The sequence below is a fragment of the Hypomesus transpacificus genome, chromosome 14 (assembly GCF_021917145.1).
Source record: "Hypomesus transpacificus isolate Combined female chromosome 14, fHypTra1, whole genome shotgun sequence".
In the NCBI taxonomy this organism is placed as follows: domain Eukaryota; kingdom Metazoa; phylum Chordata; class Actinopteri; order Osmeriformes; family Osmeridae; genus Hypomesus; species Hypomesus transpacificus.
The window spans coordinates 4,153,077-4,178,883 of record NC_061073.1 but is presented as its reverse complement, the minus strand read 5'-3'; the positions used below and the strand labels follow the sequence as shown (position 1 = coordinate 4,178,883).

The window sequence follows — 25,807 nt, the reverse complement described above, 5'->3', positions numbered from 1 at the left end:
CCTCTGAGACATAATCAGATCCAGTCTGGGTGGAATGGGAGAATGGCTCACTCTCAGAGTAGCCCCCAGTGTTGCTCTGAGTCTGTTTCGGGCTTTGGTCTTAGTTGTGGCCACAATGGAGAATCCTGATTCACACAGGTATGTAGTTGTGAATGGGATGAGGAGTTTCACAACCCCTCAGTGCAAGACTTGGGTACTCCTTTGAGACAGCAATCCAGAAGGATCCCAGGACCAGTTTGCCCCACTGCAGCTTTAAAGTGCTGTCAGTGGAAACTTCCAGAAGCTGGGATTCCATGTGTGAGGGCAGAGCAACAACATTTGCAGTGGAATCCACTGAAAATTGGTCCAAAATCCACATGTTTCCCTCTCTGGGATCCTCAGGAAAGTAGTCACCAAATTTCTCTGCCAGTTGTGAGAGGTGCTGGGAGACTGAAATCTTCACCTAAGGGGGAATTTCCAAATTGTCAGACAAAAGTGGAAACATGTACATCCTCTTTTCTTGGGCTGTCTTGGTCCACAAAGCAAGTTTCCTCTTGAAAGCTTCAACTTTGTCTGCAGCACAAAATATGTTGCTTTTTCTTCCTTGAAGTGCGTGCCTGGCCCCCCAATGGTGGAACCAGCTCCCCACCTCCATCAGGGACACTGACTGTCTCCCCACCTTCAAGAAAAGGCTCAAGACACACTTGTTCCGGGAGTACAACGGCACTTAAGAATGCTTGATTGGACTTGATGTTAGTTTCCTCCAGGATCACAATGACTCTTATTGAGAGACTTGTTGCTCTTGTAGGTTAGTTATAACAAAGTTAACTCTTGAACTCTTGTACTCGCTGTGAAATATTTTACTGTTGATTGTTCTTCTACAGATACAGTCTTGCACTTTTTGGGGATCATGTTGTTTTAATTTGTAACTTGTATAACTGCATGCTCTTATGGGTCTTCCCTTTAGCATTTGTTTGGGTTTTCACAATGTATGCTTCATGTTTTGGGTGCTACCTCGTTGTTATGATCAGTGACCTACCTACCTCTTTTGTTAAGCTCTCTTGGAAGTCGCTTTGGATAAAAGCGTCTGCTAAATGCATAAATGTAAATGTAAGTGAGGTGTTCAGTTGGTTCAGTAGGAAAAAATTTCACAGAGGTAGGCAAGTTTTGCTGTGAACATTGTGTCAGCATAATAATGTGCAAGATGAGCTTTTTTTCTCAGTGAGAAAAGAGAACACCTCATTCCTCAACTCAAACAAACAATTCCTCCTCCATCAGTCCTCTTGAGAGCCATCTCACTTCACTGTGATATAGCAGCTGGACATGATCTGCTTCTATGTCCTCACAAAGCTTAGCAAAACATCTGGGGCTTCATGTATAAAGGATTGCGCAGCTTTCATACCAGAAGATGGCGTACGGCCAAAACTCGAAAAGTACCTACGCACAGAAATATTCACATGTATAAAACCGGTCGTACGCCAGGTCCTGCGCACCTTTCCTTTATAAATCACAATCAACGTGAGATTGACCGCACGTGAACGAGCCACTGACCCCGCCTTGCCTCTTCCCATAAATGAATATGCAGATGGACAGTAAATACACTCCTGAGGTAATTTCTTTGTCTGAATTACCATATTTCTTTGGATAAACGTCGCCCTCAAATAAACGCTGCATTAAAAATGAACGTTAAACTCCGCTGCATTTATTCGAAGAAATACGGTGACTGTGAGATCGAGGCTCTGACAACCGAGTGTGGAGACGAGAAAATGTGTGCTGTTTGGCGGCCTGTCATCAGGTATTAGCGACAAAAGAAAGTCGGCGGAGTGGAAAACTGTTACTATTTGCGCCCTTTCTTGTTTTTTACACTTTGAGATTCAGCTAAATGTGAAGTGCATTACAAATACAATTATTATTATTAATTATTATAGGGCCATAAGTGCTGTGGGTTCAGAGGATGGCAGAAATTAAGAAGAAATGGTAGAAGAAATTGGCAGAAATCCCGGGGGGGGACACGACCCCCCCCAAAACTGGGAAAAAATATGATTTGTCCGCCCCAGTAAATCACTGTAAACATAACTATGTTATTTCAATAACATTAATTATATGCAATGAAAGCGCTTTGCTGATTATGGAAACAATAGCGCTTTAAATAAAGTTTAAAAAGATTGCAAACCCCGCCCTTGGTCCCACAATGGTTTGATCCACAGCCCGAGCCCTCAAAAGTGATGCAGGTGCGTGTGAAAATCTGACAGTATCTGTTTGTATTGTTTGTGGCTGATGTCCAGTAAGTAGTTGTAAGAAAGGATTGGTTTGACAATTTATTTTCTACCTGGGCTCGACATTAACTTTTTGAGGCACTTGTCCTTACGTTTCACTTGTCCATGTACAAAAGTCACTTGTCCGGGTAAAGATTTATCATAAAAAAAAAAGGTTTTTGTGTGTTTACGTTTATAGCTAGCTAGCGTTGACAACTGTGTACCTAGCAAGCATTAGCAACGTTTGTATCGGTTAAATGTACGTAGTTAAATATCAGCTAATATTCAACTGTAATGTAGGCTATACACCTTTTAATACAGGGCTGCCAACTCTCACGCATTGGCCGTGAGACACGCATTTCAACCAATTCACACGCTCTTATGTCAAACCTTGTATTTCTCAGGCAAAGCCAACCAAGTAGTCCTGGTAATGTTGTAAACAGTAATGGACGAGGCGCAGGCAAATGTAGTGAAGCAACATAGACGCGCGAACACCCGTGAAAGCTCGTCTCGGGGCTATTTATCTTATTTTAGATACATTATACTATACTGAGGATAGCTTTCCGAAGTAGAGTTAGCCAATGTTGTTGATTTACTGAAATTATCATTAAATGTTGTTCTACTAGCCATTTGCCTACTTGAGCAAGTCACAGTATTTCAAAGCCTAGTGTAACTGAGACGACACAGTAAATAATTCCTCTTTCTTTTTTTTTTTTTTGCTAATACAGAATTCGGTCAAATAAAATCTGTAAAATATAATCGTGAAGTAACATGGCATTTATTATTTTATTGTCCCAGACAAGCGGCTAGCCTTAATGTCGAGCCCTGTCTACCACTCAATATAATAAAACATTCATAACTGTCACAATTTTCCCTGCATTGGTCACTATGTTAGCTAGCTAGCATAAGTACCATCACCAGCTGTTTGAATTAGAGTCAGTGACTGAGAGAAGCCACCAATGCAGTAGTTGTGTTCCTTATCTGACAAGGTGACTTGAGTGTCTACCATCTGAAATGCACGTTGCTAACGTGAAGTTAATCCAGTTAATTGCACTTTAGCGATTTCACTATGTTGGCAGGGTTCACACACACTAAGCTATTTCCATTTGCATAGCTAGCGAACAAACCGATGGAGCAAACATTAGCTAGCACCTATTCCATTTGGCGTTGTCAAAAGATGGACACTTTGCTATCGTCAATTTAATCCAAGATCAGCACGGATATTGTAGTTCTTCGAAATCCATTTGTCATGGTTAGCGATGCTGAATAGAATTTATACTATATTCTACCATTGTCATAATAATCTTAAATTGTCTCGTTGCAAAAGCAAATTCGTCTCTAGGGACTTTGAAGCACCTGTGTGCCGATCAGGAGTAAACTGGCGATAGCAAAGATTATGGCAAATACCACACAAATGGAATTAGGGCTCGCTAGCTCTGCAAATTCAGCTATTCTGTGAAGCCAGCCAATATATAAGACCAAAACATGAATTATATAAAAATGCTACAGTTGCAGTTTGCGTTGTGTAAAGGTTGAACTCTTACAGCTGTCAATCCTTGTCAATGCAATCCGTTTCACCTTTCCTAGCTGACTAGCTACCTGGTAGATAAAAGCCTATTCTAGAAGAATGGTAATAAATGATAGAAGCCCATCTCCTACTGTAAATAACCTGCACATTGTGTGTGCGGCCAGCATGGTAAAAAAATTGCTGAAAAAATAAAGACGGACATCAGAGCATTTCAGAACACCAAAACGCAAAGAAAGAACCCTAGTGGCCTAATCTCAAAGACTAGTTGATAAAATGTTCATAAAAAATATGTGAAATGCTAATTGAATGTTTCATAATGATGTCATTAGGCAGAGAAGGTACCAGATGACAAACAGACAATAGAGCTAGAGATAGGCAGGAACAGACTGGCAGACACAGGGAATCTCAGGTACATTTGTTGTGTCTTGTTTGGCAACATGACAGGTTCTCTTCTTTAGACTTGTAAAATAGGGACATAATTGGACAATGCCATAGATACCCCCACTGTCTACTTAAACTGGTGACTGAACCAAGATTAGTTTGAGGCAATGGCATTGTTGTTGTGATTAATTGTGTAGTTTTGAGTACTGGTAGTTAGGAGGATTTGGCAAACACCTTATTTCTTTTCTAGGAGACAGACTGTGAGTCAGTGAGGGTAGTGAAAGGGAAAGAGCCAGGGAGAGACTTCAGATGACAATGTCAAAGCCATGGCAGGACCGGGGGTCAACCTTTTTGCCAGCAGCACCAGTATAGAGACAGAGACACAGTGGCACAGCACTGTCTAGTCACCTCAGTAGTGGCACAGAACCATATCAGCCACACCCACAATTTTATAGAACCGCAGACTCTTGCCAACAAAGTGTTGACATTTCAAGAGAAATGGTTTTGCGATTTCCCCCGACTTTACGATGGTTCAATTGAGATTATTTTAGATGAGACTGCACCATGCCCATTGTAATGACATAAACTGGCCTTTTTTTGGTATTGCTGGTTGTAAATACTGTTCACCTGCATTCATACTTGACTGATGATTAACACTACTATAACTACATTTGAACAAGTTGAGACAACTTATTAACTATAAATTATCCAGGAGTATTACATTTACATTTTACATTTAGTCATTTAGCAGACGCTCTTATCCAGAGCGACTTACAGTAAGTACAGGGACATTCCCCCCGAGGCAAGTAGGGTGAAGTGCCTTGCCCAAGGACACAACGTCATTTTGGCTCAGCCGGGAATCGAACTGGCGACCTTCTGATTACTAGCCCGATTCTCCACCGCTCAGCCACCTGACTCCCTGTTATTAATTAATTATGGTATCTCAAAATACATTTAACATCTTACGCTGTAGGCTGTGTTACAGCCTACATTGTAATATGTGGCCATTTTGGTGTCCCCCTCAGAAATTGCTCTTGAGAAACTGTCATTTAATTGTCCCCCCAAAGTTGATAGCAGATTTTCGCCACTGACTATAAAATGTTTAAATAATAAAAAATATTAAAATAATAATAATAAAAACATTAATCTTTAAATAAAAATCACAACAATAGAATCACATGTGCAACATTCCACTGTCTAAAGGCTCTCAAGAGAACTTGGAGCTTATACAGTACCTTTCCTGTGGAAAAATGATAATACAAACTTAACTGCAACATAAACAGGCTTTAACCAAATATCCAATGTTTCAAGTCAGTCCGTTTCAAGTCGATTTGTCTGCATTTAGGAGGAGATAACATACAGAATAAAGATTGAAGGTGCACTAGAAGTCAGCAATTAAACAAAAAAACTAAACATGTATATCTATCTGTATAGTGTCTCACTCACTCTCACATACTTCATTCACTCTCTCACTTCACTCACTTCACGCACGTACTCACTCACTCACTCGGAGAGGGGGCATACTAGAGTATTCAAACTTTACTTCTGATTAAACAGCATCACTGGCAGATTTGCCTTGATAAATATAAGCATATCAGCATTTTTAGGAGTCAACCTGTTCCTCTTCTCATCTAAAATATGTCCTGCTGTGCTGAAAAGCCGTTTTCTATCTACACTTGTACAAGGTGCAGAGAAAACTTGTGCTGCTTGTGCAAGAGGAGGAAAGCGGTCTTTATTGGCCTTCCAAAAAGCACTGTCCGTGACTGTTTTCGTTCGAATGCGGGTCTCACAGAGTAACGTCGCACATGTGATTTCTGAAAATTCCAACCAAGTATTTTCCGATAGACAAAAACTATGACAAACGCTATAGTTTATAGGCTTCAAAATTTACAATTAGGAGGATAACAAGTAACAGTAGCAGGTAGTAGCATTGCTACGAGTATTATGCTAGGTTGCTAGGTAACGGAAGCTAACTAAAGCTAGCTAGCTTCCGTTTTGGAAAAATAACTCTGGTGGAAGCGTCGGAAATATTTAGAACTCACACATTTCTTACCACTGGTGGCTTGAAATGCCTATCTGAAGTTTTATTGAAACGTCTCTGATAGTAGTTCTCGCAGATTTTATGTCATCTGATCGGCCATGTTAATTTGATCGGCTGTTTTGAGAACCCCGATCAAAACCAATAATGGGAATATTGGCCGATATGGATCGGCGCCCATCAGACCGGCGCATCCTTAACATGATTTTCCCACGTAGTGTTGTAGTATATAAGAAACCAAATATGGACTTTTCGACGGTCTCGGTTAACAAACGTTTTAACAAGTCTCTTCTTACAAAGGCGTTTGTAGACCTGTCGAAGTCCACATTTGCAGTTTGACGTATTACCAGACATGGTAGCCACCTGTTTGTTTACAACACAATTTGCACCGAACATTGCTCTGTTCTTTGTTGGATTTTAAAAATCCAAACCACTTCCAAATAACTGAAGAAGACAAACCCTTTTTATCAATAATTTCTTGATTGGAAGTTGCTCCCTCGCCATGGCTATCGCTGCTACTGTTTTCGGCTATAAGAATCATTTTCTGCGGTTAACATTAGCTACTCCACCCGAGGTGCTCAGTATATTTTAGTGAGCGTAGGCTACCAGTTCTCCGCAACTTCCTGCTGCATCACAAAAATTAAATGGACTGCTGTTTCTAATTTTTCTCTATTGATATTATTTGAAAATGAATTAACGTTACGATATCTTTATTGAGGGAAGTCATTACTTTGATATTTCTTTTATCAATTTATCGCCCAGCCCTAGTGGATAAGCAGCCCCAAACAAGTTCCAAAGAAATTCAAGCTGTCCTGCAGGCTCAGGGGAGCATTAGTGTCAGCGCGAACTATCCGTCAACATTTAAATGAAATGAAACGCTATGGCAGGAGACCCAGGAGGACCCCACTGCTGACACAGAGACATAAAAAAGCAAAACTACAGTTTGCCAAAATGTACTTGAGTAAGCCAAAATCCTTCTGGTAAAATGTGTTGTGGACAGATGAGACCAAGATAGAGCTTTTTGGTAAAGCACATCATTCTACTGTTTACCGAACACGGAACGAGGCCTACAAAGAAAAGAACACAGTACCTACAGTGAAATATGATGGAGGATTATGTTTTGGGGTTGTTTTGATGCCTCTGGCACTGGGTGCCTTGAATGTGTGCAAGGCATCATGAAATGTGAGGATTAGCTAGGGTCTCCCAGCAGGACAATGACCCCAAACATATGTCAAAAAGCACCCAGAAATGGATGGCAACAAAGCGCTGGAGAGTTCTAAAGTGGCCAGCAATCAGTCCAGATCTAAATCCCATTGAACACCCGTGGAAAGATCATAAAATTGCTGTTGGGAAACGGCACCCTTCCAATAAGATAAACCTGGAGCGGTTTGCAAAGGAAGAGTGGTCCAAAATTCCGGATGAGAGGTGTAAGAAGTGTGGTGGTTTTTTAGAAGTATCCGTAAGGAGTAAGTAAGGACAGGTTGGCCACATTGCCCAGATTAGAGTTTAACCGAGGACAGGTTGTAAGCCTGCCAACAGCTACAAGGCGTTTCCTTGTTAGGGCCTGTCCTGGGTGACCTGATAGGGCTATCCGAAAAGAACAGTCAGCATGTCATGTTGACATGCAACCACAGCAGCTGAAGTGGGGAGGGGGGGGGGGTTTGCCCTATGAATAATGAATCAACATGTATTGTGAAATAGGCCTATCTTTGTATCAGGGTTCCAGGCCGATTGCCAATCAAACATTTGTGTGACGTACATGTTCTGTATAAATATCTCCTGAACTGTTTAGAAAGTGGGTTGTCTCTGGATGCTGAGACTGCCTAAATGAATGTATCCAAGTCCTGGCACATGAATTAAAGCAAACCTTTTGTTATAACCTTCGGTGACTAAGTGAACAAGTTCTTGTCAGATAATCTCGCCTTGGATCAAAGAGAGCAGATTTGAGTCCACTACAGAAGCTTATTGATGGCTATAGGAAGCGACTGATTTCAGTTATTTTTTCCAAAGAGTGTGCAACCAAATATTAGGTTAAGGGTGCCAAGAATTGCAAATTTTGCAAAGTTTTGTGTGACATTATGTCCAATTTGCTTTTTTTGTTTGTTTTGTTCCAATACATACAAAGGGAATAAACATGTGTATAGCAAAACATGTGTTACTGCAATACCTTTCAATGAGAAATACTTGATTTTCTGGAAACACTTCTGGGGTGCCAACAATTTCGGCCATGACTGTATTTTTCAGCAAGATAGTTAGAGCTAACTGAAGCTGAGTTGAATCACGATAGTTTGTTTGCTAAGCTGTAGCGCTGACGTTACCCACCTAAGGCAATCCTGTTTGCTTCGACAACAGAAGTGGAAACAACTAATGCAATCATTTCAAATGATATCTAGTCAATCCGTTAAAAACAGTGTTGTGTAGACACAATAGATTTATTTTACTTGTACGTAAGTCTCCACCTTCTTGTTTCAGTGAGTGCTGTTGGCTGTGTTGTGTTTGTCCGCAGCTTCACTCGTTGTAAACCAACCAATCAGTGTGCAGCTCATCTATATATTCATAAGCATACCATATAAGGAGAAAACCTAGCGTTTTTTTCTGGGAAAATGTTACTGGATGTATCGGGAACAGCACCCGGGCCATTTTCAGACCAACAAATGTTACATACCCTATTCGGAGACCTTAAGGAACAGGCTCTCCTTAAACAGGCTCTAATACTTGTAGCAATGCTACTACCATCATGCTTGTTGTGGCGACTGCTTCAGTCATCCTATTTTACTTTGTCGCCATTTCGAGCAGGGTTGTGACTCGTAGTAAATAAGCACTTGCGGAGATCCTTATGTTTCGTTCAAAATAATGCAAGATTTAATAAGTTAAAAAAAATATATACATATTATAAATATATAAATATAAATATATACATTCTCATGACTTATACATGACTTATGCGTGGTCTTACGCTGTGAGACCCACATTCGAACGATCACATATGTGCGATGCTACTCCTTAGTGGGTTAATTTGCATTTACAAGTGTTTCTACTGTTGTTTTGCATCGAAATATAAGCCGCACCACCACAAGAAAATGTTTTAATCGGGACACAAACCGCGGCTTTATTTCCGAAAAATATGGTAGTATTCATTTAGAGCACTGCAGAATGTCATGTTTTTTAAGCTTGAAAAGCTATGAAGTATGTTCAGACTTGAACACATGAGATTGCACAAGATTGTTTATATCTTACTACTTGTATTTTTGGAAAAAAACATAACCATATGAAGTAATATAGAAAAAACTGTATGAAATTGAACTATACTAACTACATACTAACCGAGAGTGAGGTCATGCTTGGAAATATCAAACTGAGGCTGGAACGTATCGACCGAGCTGTCAATACGGCAAAGCTGAGGTTTGATATTTCCCGGCATGACCGAACGGTCGAGGTTAGTATGTAGTTAGTATAGTTCAATATCATACCGTTTTTTCTTCTTTTTTTCCACTTTCGATGACAAATCTTTTCAGCATCATCTGGATAGTAAAACTCAGCAGCTGACTCGTAGATATCGCTCATTTTGAACATGACGTCAGAGGGCAATAAGAATACCGCGGTCTATAGACGGCTGGCATGACTACCCATTAGCCAATCAGAAAGCTTGTACCGTCGTTGCCATATAATAAAGCATCTTAATGCATTCTGTCAAATCAAATATCCTATATGGCTTTCATAGAAAAATGTATTTGTTGCATCGTGATGCATCGAGATATCAAATCGAATCGCTGACATGATAATCGTAATCGAATTGGGAGATCAGTGAAGATTCACACTTCTACCCTAAACCGCCCCGTCCCAACACAAGCTCTTCTCCTGCCTGGCCCTCCAGTGGTGGAATCAACTCCCCACCTCCATCAGAGACACAGACTGTCTCTCCACCTTCAAGAGAAGGCTCAAGACGCACTTGTTCCGGAAGTACAACGGTACTTAGGAATGGTTTGCTGAACCCAATGCTAGTTTCCTCAAGGATCACAATGACTCTTGCTTGTTGGTTAGTGGTAACTGATTTAAACTGTTGTATTCGCTGCAAAATATTCTATTTTAGTTAATCTTATTATCACTGCGGACGCTGCACCGATCCGCCTGTCAATCTCACGCTCCATTCTTCCCTCGCTCGTGAACAAGACCCCGAGATATTTGAACTCCTCCGCTTGGGTCAAGATCTCCCCGACCAGGAGATGGCACTCCACCCTTTTCCGGTCGATAACCATGGCCTCAGATTTGGAGATGCTGATTCGCATCACAGCCGCTTCACATTCGGTTGCAAACCGCTCCAGTGAGAGCTGAAAGTCGCGGCCCGATGAAGCCAACAGGACCACATCATCCACAAAAAGCAGCGACCCGATCCTGAGGTCACCAAACCAGACCCCCTCAACGCCCTGGCTGCGCCTAGAAATTCTGTCCATATAAGTAATTAACAGAATCGGTGACAAAGGGCAGCCCTGGCGGAGTCCAACCCTCACTGGAAACAAGTTCGACTTACTACCGGCAATGCAGAGCAAACTCTGGCACCGGTCGTACAGGGACCGGACAGCCCCGATCAGGGAATCCGGGACCCCGTTCTCTCGGAGCACCACGGTTCCACAGTCAGGACGAAAACCACATTGTTCCTCCTGAATCCGAGGTTCCCTACCCTCTGGTCCCCCTTTTTAAAGAGGGGATCCACCACCCCGGTCTGCCAGCCCAGAGGCACTGTCCCCGATGTCCACGCGATGTTGCAGAGTTGTGTCAACCAAGACAGCCCTACAACATCCAGAGCCTTAAGGAACTCCGGGTGGACATCATCCACCCCAGGGGCCCTGCCACCGCGGAGCTTTTCAACCACTTCGGCGACCTCAGCCCCAGAGATAGAAGGGCCCCCCCCCCCCCGATGTCCCCAGACTCTGCCTCCACGTCGGAAAGCGTGTTGGTGGAATTAAGGAGGTATTTGAAGTATTTCTTCCACCGATCCAGGACGTCCCCCGTCGAGATCAGCAGCGCACCATCCCCACCGTATACAGTGTTGACAGAGCACTGCTTCCCCCTCCTGAGTCGCCGGATGGTGGTCCAGAACCTCCGTTCGGAAGTCATTCTCCATGGCCTCGCCAAACTCCTCCCATGCCCGGGTTTTTGCCTCCGCGACTGCCAAAGCCGCTTTCCGCTTGGCCTGCTGGTACACATCAGCTGCCTCTGGAGTCCTACCAGCCAATAAAGTCCGATAGGCCTCCTTCTTTAGCTTGACGGCATCCCTCACCTCCGGAGTCATCCACCGGGTTCGAGGGTTACCGCCGCAACATGCACCAACCGCCTTGCGGCCGCAGCTCCGGTCAGCTTCAACAATGAAGCCCCGGAACATGGCCCATTCGGACTCAATGTCCCGCCCCCCCCCCCCCCCGAGACATGATCGAAGCTCTCCCGGAGGTGGGAGTTGAAGCTCCCTCTGACAGGGGTTCTTCCAGCCGTTCCCAGCAGACCCTCACATTACGTTTGGGCCTGCCAGGCCTGACCGGCATCCTCCCCCCCATCGAAGCCAACTCACCACCAGGTGGTGTTTAGTTGACCCTCTCCTCACCCGAGTGTCCAAGACATGCGGCCCCAAATCCGACGACACAACTACAAAGTCGATCATCGAACTGAGACCTCGGGTGTCCTGGTGCCAGGTGCACATATGGACACCCTTATGCTTGAACATGGTGTTCATTATGGACAAGACATGTCTTGCACAGAAGTCCAACAACAGAACACCGCTCGGGTTCAGATCGGGGGGACCGTTCCTCCCAATCACGCCCCTCCAGGTCTCGCTGTCATTGCCCACATGAGCATTGAAGTCCCCCAGGAGGACGAGGGAATCTCCGGGAGGAGCGCTTTCCAGCAACCCCCCCAGAGACTCCAAAAAGGGTGGGTGCTCTGAGCTGCCGTTTGGTGCGTAAGCACAAACAACAGTGAGGACCCGTCCCCCCACCCGAAGGCAGAGGGAGGCTACCCTCTCGTCCACCGGGGTGAACCCCAATTCTTGGGGGTGCTGAAGCATCTGCTAGCCCCTCCCTAGCGCCGCCTATGGCTACCTCTATCATCTATCGCTGTGGTGACTAGGTTAAGAGCCACCTAGCTACTCCAGGTTCAGTATCATGCTCTACTGTTGGGCAGTAACCACAGTATGGGCACAAACTCTGATCGACAGACAACTATGAACCCCCTCACCTTCCATAATGTGTTGTATACTCAGTTCCAGTTCACTTCCCAAACAGTTACAGAGGTTCAGAAATATGGCAAAGACACTGTGAATGTATAGTAGTGAATGATAAATACACAGTTGTTTTAATTATTACCCCCCCTCTCTCTCTGGCTTCCTCTCTCCCTGTTCTTCTCTCACACACGCCCACTCTTATTCTGTTCTCTCAAGGAGTGGAACGTGACCCGCCTGACCTTTGAGTATGACTCTGAGCCATATGGGAAGGAGCGAGATGGGGCCATCATCAAGATGGCACACGAGTTTGGAGTGGAGACCATAGTCAAGAACTCTCATACCCTCTACAGCCTGGATAGGTCAATCCGGTGGTCCCAGAGAGCACCCATGTCCATTCAGGATTGTCAAGATGCTTTGTTTATGGGGAAACATTTGAAGTTTGCTTACCAGTATGTGTGCTAGTTCATTGTTAAAAATGAATGAAAGCTTTTTATTTTAGACAATGTTTACATTGACGACGAGAGTGCAAATGTGGCCTATAGGAGTCATATACAACTTCTTTGTGTACAGAACTTTCTGGTAGTCTTAAGGCTTTCAGAATGTACTTCCAGTCACATTCATATGAAAAGCAGAGCCAGCAGAGATGCAAATGGACGTGTGGTAGCTGTCATGATGGCGTGTACAAGGAGAGTTTCATATTCACAAGGAGTCATCCTGTCCGGGCTGTGTTTATTATCATAATGACCGTTAGATCACTCACTCATCATCTTCCCAATCTGGTGCACATTGGGCAACATTCTCCAACGCAGTTAAGAAGAATTTAAGAAGGAATTTCTTCTGAATTGGATTTAGGAGAACATTTGGCATTCATGAAAGTAGCAGTCGTAAATCGGCCAGAGTTGTCTCAAACAACAGTGAGGACCCGTCCCCCCTCCCGAAGGCAGAGGGAGGCTACCCTCTCGTCCACCGGGGTGAACCCCAATTTACAGGCGTCGAACCAAGGGGAAACAAGTATTCCCACCGCAGCTCGACGCCTCTCACCAAGGGCAACTCCAGAGTGGAAGAGAGTCCAGCCCCTCTCAAGGAGACTGGTTCCGGAGCCTATGCTGTGTGTCGAGGCGAGGCCGACTATATCTAGCTGGAATCTCTCTACCTCGCGCACCAGCTCAGGCTCCTTTCCCACCAGCGAGGTGATGTTCCATGTCCCTAGAGCTAGCTTCTGCAGCCAAGGATCGGACCGCCAAGGCACCGGCCAAGGCTGCCGCCCGTCTCACACTGTACCTGACCCCCATGACCCCTCCTGCGGATGGTGAGCCCACTGGAAGAGGGTCCCACGTTGTCTCTGTGCCCGACCGGGCCCCAGGGGGGGCCTGGCTCCTGGGGGGGGGGGGGGGGCCCTGGTGACCCGCTTCCGGCAGGGGCAACTGAGAACCATTGCTTTATTTCTTTATGGTAGGTTTTGAGCCACGCTTTGTCTGGTCCTTCGCCTGGAACCTGTTTGCCTTGGGTGACCCTACCAGGGGCATAAAGCCCCCAACAACATAGCTTCCAGGATCACTAGGACACGCAAACCCCTCCACCGTGATAAGGTGGTGACTCGGGGAAACATTTGAAGCTTTCTTACCAGTATGTGTGCTAGTTCATTGTTAAAAATGAATGAAAGCTTTTTATTTTAGACAATGTTTACATTGACGACGAGAGTGCAAATGTGGCCTATAGGAGTCATATACAACTTCTTTGTGTACATAACTTTCTTGTAGTCTTGAGGCTTTCAGAATGTGCTTCCAGTCACATTCATTTGCAAAGCAGAGCCAGCAGAGATGCAAATGGACGTGTGGTAGCTGTCATGATGGCGTGTACAAGGAGAGATTCATATTCACAAGGAGTCATCCAGGGGGCCCCTTGAAAGACTCCATAAAAATACTATATGATCAATAATAACTATAAATATGATACAAATCAATTAAAAGTCAAAACCTTCCCCAAAAGTATCTACAAAGTACCAACAGAGCGTTTATTTTATTTGCGTCAACACAGGCTTCCCCTCCCACCCCATTCTACTGTGGACTATTCCATAGATTCCAGCAACTGCACAGCAAAGCACGTCATTTCAGTTGGTTAATATGAGACAGTAGAAGAGTTAAGTGAATGCAAAAAACTATTTGCTAAATGATACGCAACTACCCGAGTGGAGCACAAAAGAGAAAGACAAAAGACGAGGGTAAACAAGTAGCTAGTTGCCAAACTGAAACTACTGAAGGAAACGTCATTTTTCTCTCCACTGGTATCCAATGATGCGGCAGCTAGCACAAGTGCTGCTCAGTGAAGTTTTGCTAGCAACAGCAGCTACTGTAGGCTAGCTTGCTCGTTGCACAATTTATCGGGGTCAGCTTCTCGAAGCAGGTCTCTATACTGAGACCAAATTTGGCATTGTTACTGACAATGATCGCTTCCAGCAAACTTTTTTTGAATTAGCCATTTCCACCTTAATAAATGTCAAGCTTATTTACGTTTTGGGCGGCATATTTTCAGTCAGCAGATGGTATTCTTTGAATCGCGATTCCATCTGAAATACTTTCGGTGGCAATGTTGTACAATAGGTTGCTTCAAAGGGGGTTCTTACTGAATCAATGCCATATGAGTAGGCTACATGCTTGAAAATATCGCTAGACGGGAAAAACTTAAGGTGTCATAGAGGTTAGCACCGTTTTACACCGGATTGCCCAATATCTTCGTTTGATCCAACTTGTCAACTGAGGCTGCTATATGGCTTATCAATATTCCCTCTTGCAATGGAAAACAAGAAGACAACCGTTTCATTCTACACTTCACTCTTTGTAGTTTGAATTGTAAATGAGCAGCAACAAATGTATGCTTTTAAATCTATGCAACCTCCATAAATAGTATATGCATACGTATTTTTATATAAAATATACAGAAATATCAGTTGTAAAAATGACAGTTAATAAATGGACCCTTCTACAACTGACGCTAGCAAGCACTCCCTACAATTTCTCTAGAAATTGTACCCTCTCTAGTTATTATTATTATTATTATAATATTAATAATTATAACATGGATTAGAACGAGTGAGAATAGGAGTTAAGGGGGCCCCATGCCTGTCTGGGCCCCCAAATCACTAAATCTGCCACTGTATCAACAAATCGAATTCTTGATATCAACAATTCCTTGGTTAAATTATAAAAACGGCTTGTCATACTTACTAAAAAAGCTTAGAGGAAACTTCAGAAAACGTTAGAGAATGAGGCCCATTAATGTTTGAATTCCCTCCCAAGACGACCCAACCAAACCCCCAGCCTAGAAAAGGCTGGGCATTCTGGTGGATTCTAGCATTCTGCATTCTGTGTTTGGTCATTCTCACAACAGTCAGTGTGTTCGGAATCTTGACGTTTCGGTCTGGTGAATAACGTCAGTGTTCAAGACTGTTAGTGAAATGAAAGTGTTACATGTTGATAATTGTAATTATCAACATGTAATTGATGTTTTTTAAAGCCCCATTTTTTGAGAAGAGCTGCGTTTCAGCTGACGTGGAACTGCCGCTTCATTTGATTTCACATGAGTCCTCCTGTCAAGAGTATGTACCTACAGAGCCGGAGAGCTGCAGTTTCACGACCGCAATTCTAGGACCCTCGTTTTATCTGACATAACCATGGACCGGAACAAGATAATCAATATTTTCCTACAGTAGTGAATGTAGGTTACAGCTCGACATTAAAGTGATGGACGAGAGTGTAAGTGGCTAGCTAATTTTAATCACGTGTGGTTACGTATAAAACTATTCTGGTGTCTTGAATTGGACAATATAGTTAAACGTTAGCTAGCTAATTTCAATTTTGCTGTCGAAATCATTTCACAACACCGGAGTGGGTTTATATATAACCACATGTGATTCACATTAGTTACTTTTACCTATGAGCTACACTGATTGCCAAACATACAACTAACAACCAAGTTCAAGACAGAAAGTATTGTTTGTGGGGAATACTGCTTTGGTGGACTATTTTTGGTCTTTTGGTGGTTGCGAAAATCTAGAAAGCCTTCAAAATGTTGCTCTCAAGAGTTGTTGATGGGGTGGAGGGAATGATGAAGAGTTGGATGGAGCGATGCAGGTTTATTTGGTGGAGGGGTGGGTGGATGTGGTACTGTGATTGTTATTGTTTATTATTTTGTATATATACTTTTCTTGCCTCTCTCAAAATATTCAAATAGCCTATCTTGTTGGGATTTAGTGACACGTACTAACGAGGGTCTTAGAACTGCGGTTCTGAAACTGCGGTCCTGAAACTGCAGCCAGCACCTCTCAGCCCAGTCCGTCCCCTCCATACCCAGTCCTTTAGTCGCTGCTACCCCCTAGAGATGGCTGAGCGCTACTGCTGGTCACACCACAGGCCATGTGTCGGACGACACCACCCTCATTGGGCTCATCTCTGGTGGAGACGAGTCCGACTATAGGTAGGAAGCGGACAACCTGGTGACCTGGTGCAGCCAGAACAACCTAGAGCTCAATGCTCTCAAGACATTGGAGATGGTTGTGGACTTCAGGAAGAACACAGCCCCACTCACCCCCATCACCCTGTGTGACTCCCCAGTCAACACTGTGGAGTCCTTCCGCTTCCTGGGCACTATCCTCTTCCAGGACCTCAAGTGGGAACTGAACATCAGTTCCCTCACCAAGAAAGCACAACAGAGGATGTACTTCCTGCGGCAGCTGAAGAAATTCAACCTGCCAAAGACAATGATGCACTTCTACACAGCCATCATTGAGTCTATCCTCACCTCCTCCATCACCATCTGGTACGCTGCTGCCACTGCCAAGAACAAGAGCAGGCTGCAGCGTATCATCCGCACTGCAGAGAAGGTGATTGGCTGCAATCTGCCTTCCCTCGAGGACCTGCACACCTCGAGGACCCTGAGACGAGCGAAGAAGATTGTGGCGGACTCCTCCCACCCTGGTCACTCCCTGTTTCAAACACTCCCCTCCGGCAGAAGGCTGCGGTCCATCAGGACCAAAACCTCACGCCACGCAAACAGTTTCTTCCCTTCCGCTGTTGGCCTCCTCAACAAGACCAAGAGCTCACACTGACTCTAATGACTTCATGTCTAAAATCTTTTACTTTTGCACTACATTCAATTCCTGTAATTTTGTATTTTATATTGTATTTTATTTTGTATTTTATATTGTAATTTGTCAACTTATATTTTATTTTATGCCCACTTTTATTCTATTTTAGTGTATTCCACTTATTACTGCTAGTTTTAGTATAGTTAGACCACATATTTAAATTTAAGATTCCTATATGTTTATTGTATGCACCTTCCTGCCAAAGCAAATTCCTTGTCAGTGCAAACTTTTATAGCGAATAAATCCCATTCTGATTCTGATGGCAAGAGTATATGGCTGCAGCCTCTCGCCTCATGCCCTCCCGTATCATGCCCAGGGGCGCCGCCATGAATTTTGGGTCCCATGTAAAAGAAAATATATAATTATATTATCTGATCATTTCGATTAGTTTTTCTATTTTTGGGGGCCCCTGTCAGCCAGGGGCCCTTAGAATCGTCCTAAGTTTTGCCCCCTATATGGCGCCCCTGCTCATGCCCTCCCTGTCATGATATGTAATAAATGAGTCACCTAATGCCACCCGGAAGCTTAAATGTAATGTGGGGCTACGGGGGCGGGACAAGTTAAAGATAAAAGTACATGGCTGAAACTAAGATCATGTATCGTGTCTTCTATATAAAACACATCAAAATATGGTGTCAGAAGTGAAGTACTAAAGTAAAAAAAAACGCCAATAAGTGTGGAGAAAATGGAAGGGTTAAAGCCACCTGCAGGACTTGATCTACTGCACGGTAATTTGTCAGAAAACTGGAGGAGATTTCGGCAAAGATTTGAGCTGTAGGCCTATCTAGACGCAACTGCAGGTGCTAGCAAGCCAGCCAAGGTAAAGTCCACTTTACCTTGGAGTACTGTAATCCGAAAAAGAACAACCTATGAGAGGTATACGTTTTTCACTAAATTCAAGGGGACGTGCCCATTCGGCAATACTAGTGATGGGAAGTTCGGTTCATTTTACTGATTCGGTTCTTTGAATCTCGTTCAGTAAAATGAAGAGAACTAATCTTTTTTCGAGTCATTCGTTCATTTCAAAGGGGGGGGGGGGGGCTATACGTCCACTGCAAACACGTATGATATTCTCATGTAGGTTAGTGCATGACATGTGCACCAGCAGATACAATTTCAAAAGAAATTCCTGCATTAAAATAATGTATCATGAGTTTGTATGATTTGGTCATGTATTATCACACTAACATTTATTTATCACGTCAAACAATTACACTGCACTAAACTGTAAGTGTAAATGTAAAGTGAAAATAACAAAACCAGTCAGTATGATGACTTCAGCGAATATCATTCACGTCTTACTAAAACAGCAGCCACGCGAAAGGGAATAAGGAAACTGTTTCCTCTACTAAAAAATACAATGCGGGTCACGTGAAAAATGATCCAAAGACTCGTAGAAAAACCGAGTCGGGAAATGAACGAATCGTTCGTTTCCTCTACAGAGCCTATGCAGGTCACGTGAAAAATGATCCAAAGACTCGTAGAAAGACAGAGTCGGGAAATAAACGAATCGTTCGTTTCCTCTAGCTACAGAGCCTATGCAGGTCACGTGAAAAATTATCCAAAGACTCGTAGAAAGACCGAGTCGGGAAATGAACGAATCATTTGTTTCCTCTTGCTACAGAGCCTATACAGAGCCCCCCCCCCCCCCCCCCCCCCCCCGTAAGAACCACGTACAAACCACTTTTCCGGTTCCCAGTAGTGATGTGTCGTTCGTGAACGATTCGTTCATTTTGAACAAATCCTCATAAGGACTCGGGAGTAACGAGTCCTCTCAACGAGTGATTCGTTCATTTCCCGACTTGGTCTTTCTACGAGTCTTTGGATCATTTTTCACGTGACCTGCATAGGCTCTGTAGCAAGAGGAAACGAATGATTTGTTCATTTCCCGACTCGGTCTTTCTACGAGTCTTTGGATCATTTTTCACGTGACCTGCATAGGCTCTGTAGCTAGAGGAAACGGACGATTCATTAATTTCCCGACTCGGTCTTTCTACGAGTCTTTGGATCATTTTTCACGTGACCCGCATTGTATTTTTTAGAAGAGGAAACAGTTTTCTTATTCCCTTTCGCGTGGCCGCTGTTTTAGTAAGACGTGAATGATATTCGCTGAAGTCATTATACTGACTGGTTTTGTTATTTTCACTTTACATTTACACTTACAGTTTAGTGCAGTGTAATTGTTTGACGTGATAATTAAATGTTAGTGTGATAATACATGACCAAATCATACAAACTCATGATACATTATTTTAATGCAGGAATTTCTTTTGAAATTGTATCTGCTGGTGCACATGTCATGCACTAACCTATATGAGAATATCATACGTGTTTGCAGTGGACGTGTAGCCCCCCCCCCCCCCCCCCCCCCGTTGAAATGAACGAATGACTCGAAAAAAGATTAGTTCATTTCATTTTACTGAACGAGATTCAAAGAACCGAATCAGTAAAATGAACTGAACTTCCCATCACTAGTATTGGCGAATGGTCACGTCCCCTGGAACACACGTGAAAAACTTATATCTCTTATAGGTTGTTCTTTTTCGGATTACAGTACTCCTTGCTAGCACCTGCAGTTGCGTCTAGATAGGCCTACAGCTCAAATCTTTGCCGAAATCTCCAGTTTTCTAACAAATTACCGTGCAGTAGATCAAGTCCTGCAGGTGGCTTTAACCCTTCCATTTTCTCCACACTTATTGGCGTTTTTTTTTACTTTAGTACTTCACTTCTGACACCATGTTTTTATGTGTTTTATATAGAAGACACGATACATGATCTTAGTTTCAGCCATGTACTTTTATCTTTAACTTGTCCCGCCCCCGTAGCCTGTGGAATCACGTCAGATGCAATGAGAGAGAGACTTAAGAGAAGTTGACATTAGTCTTGAAAAAACTACCCAGTTGTGTATCGCGTCGGAATTGACAAAAGCTCAGATGAAGCAAATGCATGACGAGGATCACAACGCACAAGCATCTACACGAGAAAGCAAACACGTTGATGCAGTGAAACATAAGCAGACATGTAAACACGAGCAACAAATTAAATACAAACCGAAGGAAAAAGACAAAGTACTTTTAATTGCACAAGATGTGGAGCGGAGCATGCATCACGCAATTGCCCCGCATATGGCAAACAGTGCAAGAACTGTGATGAGATTAACCACTTTGCAAAGATGTGTAAATCGAAGAAAGTGCATGCGGTGCATGAGGAAGATGACGTCACAGATCAGAGACCTGGGGCCTGTACTCAGTGGCGGATTTAGTGATTTGGGGGCCCCAGGCGAAGACAGGCATGGGGACCCCTATTCTCACTCGTTTCAATCCATGTAATAATTATTAATATAATAATAATAATAATAACTAGAGAGGGTACAATTTCTAGAGAAATTGTTGGGTGTGCTTGCTAGCGTCAGTTGTAGAAGGGTCCATTTATTAACTGTCATTTTTACAACTGATATTTCTGTATATTTTATATAAAAATGCGTATGCATATACTATATACTATGCAGAACCCCCTTTGAAGCAACCTATTGTACAACATTGCCACCAAAAGTATTTCAGATGGAATCGCGATTCAAAGAATACCATCTGCTGACTGAAAATATGCCGCCCAAAACGTAAATAAGCTTGACATTTATTAAGGTGGAAATGGCTAATTCAAAAAAAGTTTGCTGGAAGCGATCATTGTCAGTAACAATGCCAAATTTGGTCTCAGTATAGAGACCTGCTTCGAGAAGCTGACCCTGATAAATTGTGCAACGAGCAAGCTAGCCTACAGTAGCTGCTGTTGCTAGCAAAACTTCACTGAGCAGCACTTGTGCTAGCTGCCGCATCATTGGATACCAGTGGAGAGAAAAATGACGTTTCCTTCAGTAGTTTCAGTTTGGCAACTAGCTACTTGTTTACCCTCGTCTTTTGTCTTTCTCCTTTGTGCTCCACTCGGGTAGTTGCGTATCATTTAGCAAATAGTTTTTTGCATTCACTTAACTCTTCTACTGTCTCATATTAACCAACTGAAATGACGTGCTTTGCTGTGCAGTTGCTGGAATCTATGGAATAGTCCACAGTAGAATGGGGTGGGAGGGGAAGCCTGTGTTGACGCAAATAAAATAAACGCTCTGTTGGTACTTTGTTGATACTTTTGGGGAAGGTTTCGACTTTTAATTGATTTGTATTATATTTATAGTTATTATTGATCATACAGTATTTTTATGGAGTCTTTCAAGGGGCCCCCTGGCAGCTGGGGGCCCCAGGCGGTTGCCTACTTTCTCTAATGGGTAAATCCGCCCCTGCCTGTACTACGAATCAAGATCAACATGCTCTGGATTACTTTCAGTTACCCGGCTACGCGAAGCCTAACAATCACAGTCACGATAAGCGGTACTACAACGGCAGTTATCAACTCTCTGGCTGTGTCTACTACCGCGCACTTTATGAAGTACACTGCAATACAGTGCCCTGCAAAACAGTGCACTTACATATTCAGTGCATTCTGTCGCTGATAAGTGCTGTCTCAAATGGAACACTGCTACGTTAAAGACTTGGTGGAAGTGACGGACGCAAATCTGCTTGCCACACCCGCAAAACCTGCCAAAATGAACGCGCTTCTCCACTTACGTGGAAAAAGCTGCCGAAAGGGCTCCTCCTTTTCCGCTACGTAGCCAAGATGGCGCCCGTCTAGGGCGAGTAGTGTCCATCGTTGTATACTGTTTTTTTGGACCGTTTGCAGTACTATCCTGGTACTTTCAGTGCACTGAATTATTCTGGTTTTGTGAGTGAAGCGCCCTAAGCACTGAAAGTCAGTGTTCGAAGTGCACAAGTGCGCGGTAGTAGACACAGCTTCTAACTCAACCCAGATTTTTCCAATCTAGAGACGTGCGCGTTCACATAAAGGGGGGGTGTTTGCATCCTAGGTCCAATTCCAAACATGGACAAAACAAGAGCCGCATATTTCACGCAGGAGGAGCAGACAATAATCTTACAAACTATGTCTACTCCTCCTGCGTGAAATATTGTAATACGCAAGACACACTTGTTCCGGGAGTACAATGGTACTTAGGAATGGTTTGCTGAACCCAACGCTAGTTTCCTCAAGGATCACAATGACTCTTGCTTAGACTGTTGCTCTTGTTGGTTAGTGGTAGCTGATTTAAACTGTTGTATTTTATTTTAGTTAATCCTATTTTTTATTGCTTTCTTACAGGTACACCTGCACTTAGAGATTAATGTTGTGTAATTTTAACTTGTTTAACTACATGCTCTTATGGTTTCTTCCCTTTAGCACTATTTTTTGGTTGTTCACAATATGTACTTTTTGACTACCCGCAATGCTGTGGGGCTATCTTGTTGTTATTATCAGTGACCTATGCACTTTGTAAAGCTCTCTCTTGGAAGTCGCTTTGGATAAAAGCGTCTGCTAAATGAATAAATGTAAATGTAAATACAAGCATATCAGGAATACAGACGTATAATACAGGCAAAATTCAACAAAGTCGCTGCTGCCAAGCTGGCAGAAAATAGCATACGCTGTAAATGCGTAAGCTACATGACTTATTGAACATGTCACCATAATTACACGGGTGCATTCCACAACGTTAAACTTTTGTTGCTGTATTATTTTAGTTGCAACCCTGCAGTGGCAAACGATCGTGGGAGCAAATGCAAAATAAATATAAAACCATAATTCAAAACGGTAAGTAGCAGTGGGCAATACTTGCACATATTTTAAGGCCAACAGGTACAAGGCTGAATTGCCTGAATTAGTCCCTTTTGTAGGATATTGTATAGCTACAAAAGACCTATAGAACAATGAAATTGCCTGCAGCCAACAGGATGAAAAATTAGGCAACTGGTGGCAGCAGGTTGGAAGCCCAGGCATATGTATGTTTCAAGTAATCTATGTGACCATGTTCATTCAACAATTATTTATGAATATTGTAGGAGTGAAATGTATTACTGTTCTCTGCAGTGACAGGAAATACAGTGGTGTTTCTGCCACCACCCACTGTCGTCCCACTGTGCCATACAGAGGTAACGAATCGTTCGTTTCCTCTAGCTACAGAGCCTGTGCAGGTCACGTGAAAAATGATCCAAAGACTTGATCTCTGATCTCTTATCCTGCTCCCGACCAAGTCAGCCGTTCAGCATGTGTTACCATGGCGATCTACCCCGGTAACAAGTGATCCACCGTCTTAGTACAGAAAACCTTGGGTTGAACCTGAAGTTACCTCGCTAACGCCAAATCTTGATTCGTAGTACAGGCCCCAGGAGTCGTAGCAGAGGTCGAGGTTAAGGTTAGGCACAACCACAACGGTTTGGGGACAATGATGGTCGGTACAGCACACCGTGCATTTTGTCACCTTCGGTGTGTTCTTTTTTTAAAGACACATGTACTTTAAGGAAAATCACAAAGAGAAACCATCGAAGTTTGCAACCATAAATTGCTCTAGGTAACGTTAGCTAGGGTGACCAGACGTCTTCTTTTACCCGGACATGTCCTCTTTTCGAGACCTATAAAATGCGTCCGGCAGGGATTCCAAAATTGTCCGGGATTTTGCCTTGTCAGATATTTGTGTTTCTCTGTGTCTTTCACAGACTATTCTAAAACTGGTTGTTCCCATCCTTGATTGTGATTGGCTATATCGCATTCCATGCCGTTGTAAAATCCAGCATAACCTCACAGGTTGTCCTCATAACATTCTTTAACATTCCAGATTACTGCGCATCGAATATTTCAAATTGAAAAAGACGGCAAAGGTGTCCATCTGGCTGTTGCGTGGCAACGATTTATGTAGGAACTATACTTTGTAGTAGCGGAAGAATGACTGTTTATTATTAAACTATTTTGTTTCTAATAGTTTTTATTGATGAAACCATATCAAATATTTGTAGTAACAGTTTTAGAAAACTCCGCTTCGCGTCGTGCCTAACAACTCCCCTTACCTGTTCTAAAATCAACGTAAATCACGGCCTCTTGGGGCTTATTGCTTAAGTTATTACGCCCTTACAAGTTTTGGAAAGGGTATCTCCCCGTTCCACCTTCTTACGCGAGCTCTGACTGTAGAGAGAACTGTCATTGGTCAACCGCCTTCTCAATGTTGCCAGATGCACAATAATTATCCTCTCAATGCGATCATTTTGAGCCTTTGGTTTGATACTTCGCCATTTCCAATCTGGCAACACTGTGAGCACCTTGCCGCCTTTGTTATCATTATTGCTTCAATATATGAGGACTGAAAAGTGTCTTTATTTTCTAATTTTAATATGTGGCCATATACAAAATGTATTATTTAATTATTTAAAAAGTGTTATTTGTTATCATTATTGCTTTAATATATGAACAAGACACATTAAAGACATTAAACAACCACTGAAAGCCACATAAGCACTGGACTAAATGCAAAACAAAAAGTTTTGTTTTGAACCTTTATTGAATCTTAATTTTGTTAAGGTTCAATAAATAAATGATCATATAGCATATTGCATTTGGCTATATGACCCCCCCCCCCCCCCCCCCCCCCCCCGTGACAAAGTGTCCTCTTTTTCACAAACTCAAATCTGGTCACCCTACGTTAGCTAATATTCGCTAACAAATGTCAACATAAACGCTGATGCAGGTTTAAATGAAGGTCATCGCAGGTTTCATCAAATACACGTTAACATCAGGGACAAAAACAGGGCGTACCTTTAACTCCATCCGTAAAATAATTTGCGATTTAGTATTTTGACCCTCTGAATTTACCGTTGGACAGCTTGGGCATGAGACGGGAGGGCATGAGACGGGAGGGCATGAGACGGGAGGGCATGGGAGGGGAGGGCATGAGACGGGAGGGCATGAGACGGGAGGGCATGAGAGGGGAGGGCATGAGAGGGGAGGCTGCAGGCTGCAGCCATACCGCGGAGAATACAGTAGGAGTGTGTGGATGAGAGCGAAATAACGTGTGCCAGGGAGTGCTTCGGCGCCAAGCTGGTTCAAGCACATGGAGCCTCCTGACCCATGCCACGCCTTCACAGGAAATTATCCAAAAGGAAGGGTTTGGTTGCTACAGATATAGATGGCTGTTGTGTAAGATGATGGGCTATGAGAGACGGGTGTAGGCCATAACCCTACAGGCATATGGAGTTAGAGGGAGAGGATATAGATTCTATGACTGATATGGTTACCTCCCCATAATCTGGACAGGTTTTATGACAGTTGTTATTGTGAGGATTCTGAAACTAACTTTTTAGGAGGTAAGTCACAACATTTCACATTATGAAATGTTGTTGTGTAA

At 43.2% G+C, this 25,807-nt stretch overlaps 1 protein-coding gene across 1 annotated transcript in view; it reads left to right on the top strand.

The window, feature by feature from the left end:
* Positions 1-25,807, top strand: part of cry2 (cryptochrome circadian regulator 2) — an 89,839-nt gene that overhangs the window by 19,537 nt on the left and 44,495 nt on the right. Inside the window, 1 exon segment of the mRNA XM_047033837.1 lies at positions 12,609-12,841. Within this exon segment, the coding sequence (XP_046889793.1) occupies positions 12,609-12,841 (233 nt within the window).